General features: G+C 44.3%; 1 protein-coding gene across 1 annotated transcript; it reads left to right on the forward strand.

The window, feature by feature from the left end:
• The first annotated feature begins 1,456 nt into the window (after positions 1-1,456).
• LOC135215805 (uncharacterized) lies at positions 1,457-2,152 on the forward strand. Its single transcript, XM_064250756.1, has one exon. It carries the CDS (start codon positions 1,457-1,459, stop codon positions 2,150-2,152), a length of 696 nt encoding a protein of 231 aa, XP_064106826.1.
• The last annotated feature ends 284 nt before the right edge of the window (positions 2,153-2,436 follow it).

A 2,436-nucleotide genomic window follows, 5' to 3' on the forward strand; every position in this document is an offset into this window, starting at 1 on the left:
CCAGAAGGTCATTTCCTAGTTGGCGACAATGCATTTCCCTTGAAAGAATACCTGTTAAAACCTTTCCCAGGAAGTAAATTAACATTAAAGCAAAAGATTTTTAATTATCGTTTGTCACGGGATGAGAGAATAGTTGAAAACTCATTTGGTATACTAGCCGCCAGATTCAGAGTGTTTGAGAAACCAATGCCCTACAGTCCTAAGAAAGTGGTGAGCATTGTCAAGGCATTTTGCGCTTTACACAATTGGCTCAGAAGAACAACAATACAGAACACGCAGTTTGTATATACAGTAGACAAAGAAAATCTCAATGAAGCAACTGTCATCCCCGGTAATTGGAGAGAGGTGCCAGCACCTCAAGGATTGGAACCACTACCAACATGTTTAAGCAACCGTTCTTCTGGTCGGTCTACTGATCTTCGGGAAAGATATGCCAATTACTTTGTGGAAGATGGCTCTGTTCCTTGGCAGGCAAGAATGATACATTAAGAATTGTAAGGAAATACTATAATTCAGACATAATTAAATATATGTATTTACCAAATTGCTTTCACTTTCCATTATTATTGCATTCATGTTCCCCAGGCATTCATCTAATATGGTGAACCATTTCACTGATGGAGTGTAAACCCAGTTCGTCCCGGCACCAGATTTTTTGGATTCCTTGATTTTTCTCAATTCTTGTGAGTAGGTTGATCTGAGAAGAAAACAAACAAATATAGAATAATAATGTAATTACATGAATAAAGCAAAACATTTAGCCGTTTTTAACCAATTTTAACCTTATCACAACTGGAAAAAGATTACTAACATGATTACGGAGGCATAAAAATGGAAAATACCTGATGTTCTTGATTTTCCCTTTTATCTCCTTCTCTCCAAATCCAGGCATATCCATGGTTTTCTCCAAATCAGCGTAGGCACTTTGCTTGATTTGTTTATTTTTATACTTTGGACATTTAACATTCCACAAGCTCTCATGTTGTAAATATTTTAAATAAATTTTAGTGTTGTCTCTTCATTCCATCGAAGTACCATTTCTGCGGCAACCTACAACTCATGAACTCCACTAAATTACTAAATTCAACACGTGTTCTCACTGGTTTAGTGGACGAATGACAAGTGGGCAGAGCTACTACTTGACCGTAAAAATAGAACATTTTGGATCGACTAAACACTAAATCACTAAATTGCTTACTAAACTACTTGACTAAACTGTTTGGTGTTCAGACACGTTTATTAGCTAAATTACTCGCACTTGACTAAATTACTGGCATAGTGTGAACCAGGCTTCCACCGCAAGTTCAGCAGCAAGGCAGAGAAGTGCGAGCGTCCTTGCTCCTTCCTCCCTTCAAAAAACGATGGAGGCAGAACCCAAAACAAGCCACCATGGCAGTGGTGGTAATGAAGTCCCAACCCAGGTTTCTACATTCAGGACAGCATCTCCAACCTCAGGATGCCGGTTGACACTGGTGCCATGCGGTCAGTGTTCCCTTTGTCTGCAGAGGATCGCAGCTGTGCCCCCGATGACCCAACTGCCCTCGTAGCTGGCAATGGGACGCCTATCCGTACTTATGACACCAGGGCCCTGTCCATCGCGTCCCTGGGCCGGAACTACACCTGGCCCTTGATCCTCGCCAACATACAGACCCCTTTCCTTGGGGCAGATTTCCTCACCCACCACGCCCTCTTGGTGGATGTGGCCTGCCAGTGCCTTCTTGATACCAAGACCTGCCTCTACCTCCCACTTGCCAGAGGACCAAGGGTGCCCACCATCTGCTCCATCCTTCCGCACCACAGGTACGCCTCCCTTCTTCAGGAGTTTCCGGATGTCTTCCGTCCCGAGCTTCGCCAGGTGGCTGGAGCCACGCCCATGCACAGTGTCTTCCACCATATTGAGACCAAGGGCCCCCCGACACACGCCAAGTTCCGCCGCCTCCCACCAAACCTCCTCCAGAAAGCCAAGACCGCATTCAAAGAAACAGAGAAGATGGGGAGCTGTACAAAAGCAGAGAGTACGTGGGCGTCCTCCCTCCACATGGTGAAGAAGGCAGACGGTACATGGAGGCCCTGCGGTGACTACTGGTGCCTAAATCTCATTACCACGCCCTACAGCTACCCCTTGCCAAACATGCAGGACCTCCAAAATTGACTTATTAAGGGGGCCGGCCGGCTAATGCCGTTTTTTAACGACAGGACTTTGACATTCATACCACTTAATAAGGTGACTTGGGACATCTCCAAAACCGCATATGATTTTCGCCTCTGACCTTCGGTTTTGTGACGCCAGGGCAATTTATCCCGAAAATAACCATTTTTCAAATTCTATCTCCTCCCTTGATATTTAATATTAAGACCTGGGATTACTACCATATATAGACCTGATGTCGACCTCCAATCAAATGGAGAGTTTTTTTTCTAAAAGTCATTTTTTTT

The sequence above is a fragment of the Macrobrachium nipponense genome, chromosome 5 (assembly GCF_015104395.2).
Source record: "Macrobrachium nipponense isolate FS-2020 chromosome 5, ASM1510439v2, whole genome shotgun sequence".
NCBI lineage: Eukaryota > Metazoa > Arthropoda > Malacostraca > Decapoda > Palaemonidae > Macrobrachium > Macrobrachium nipponense.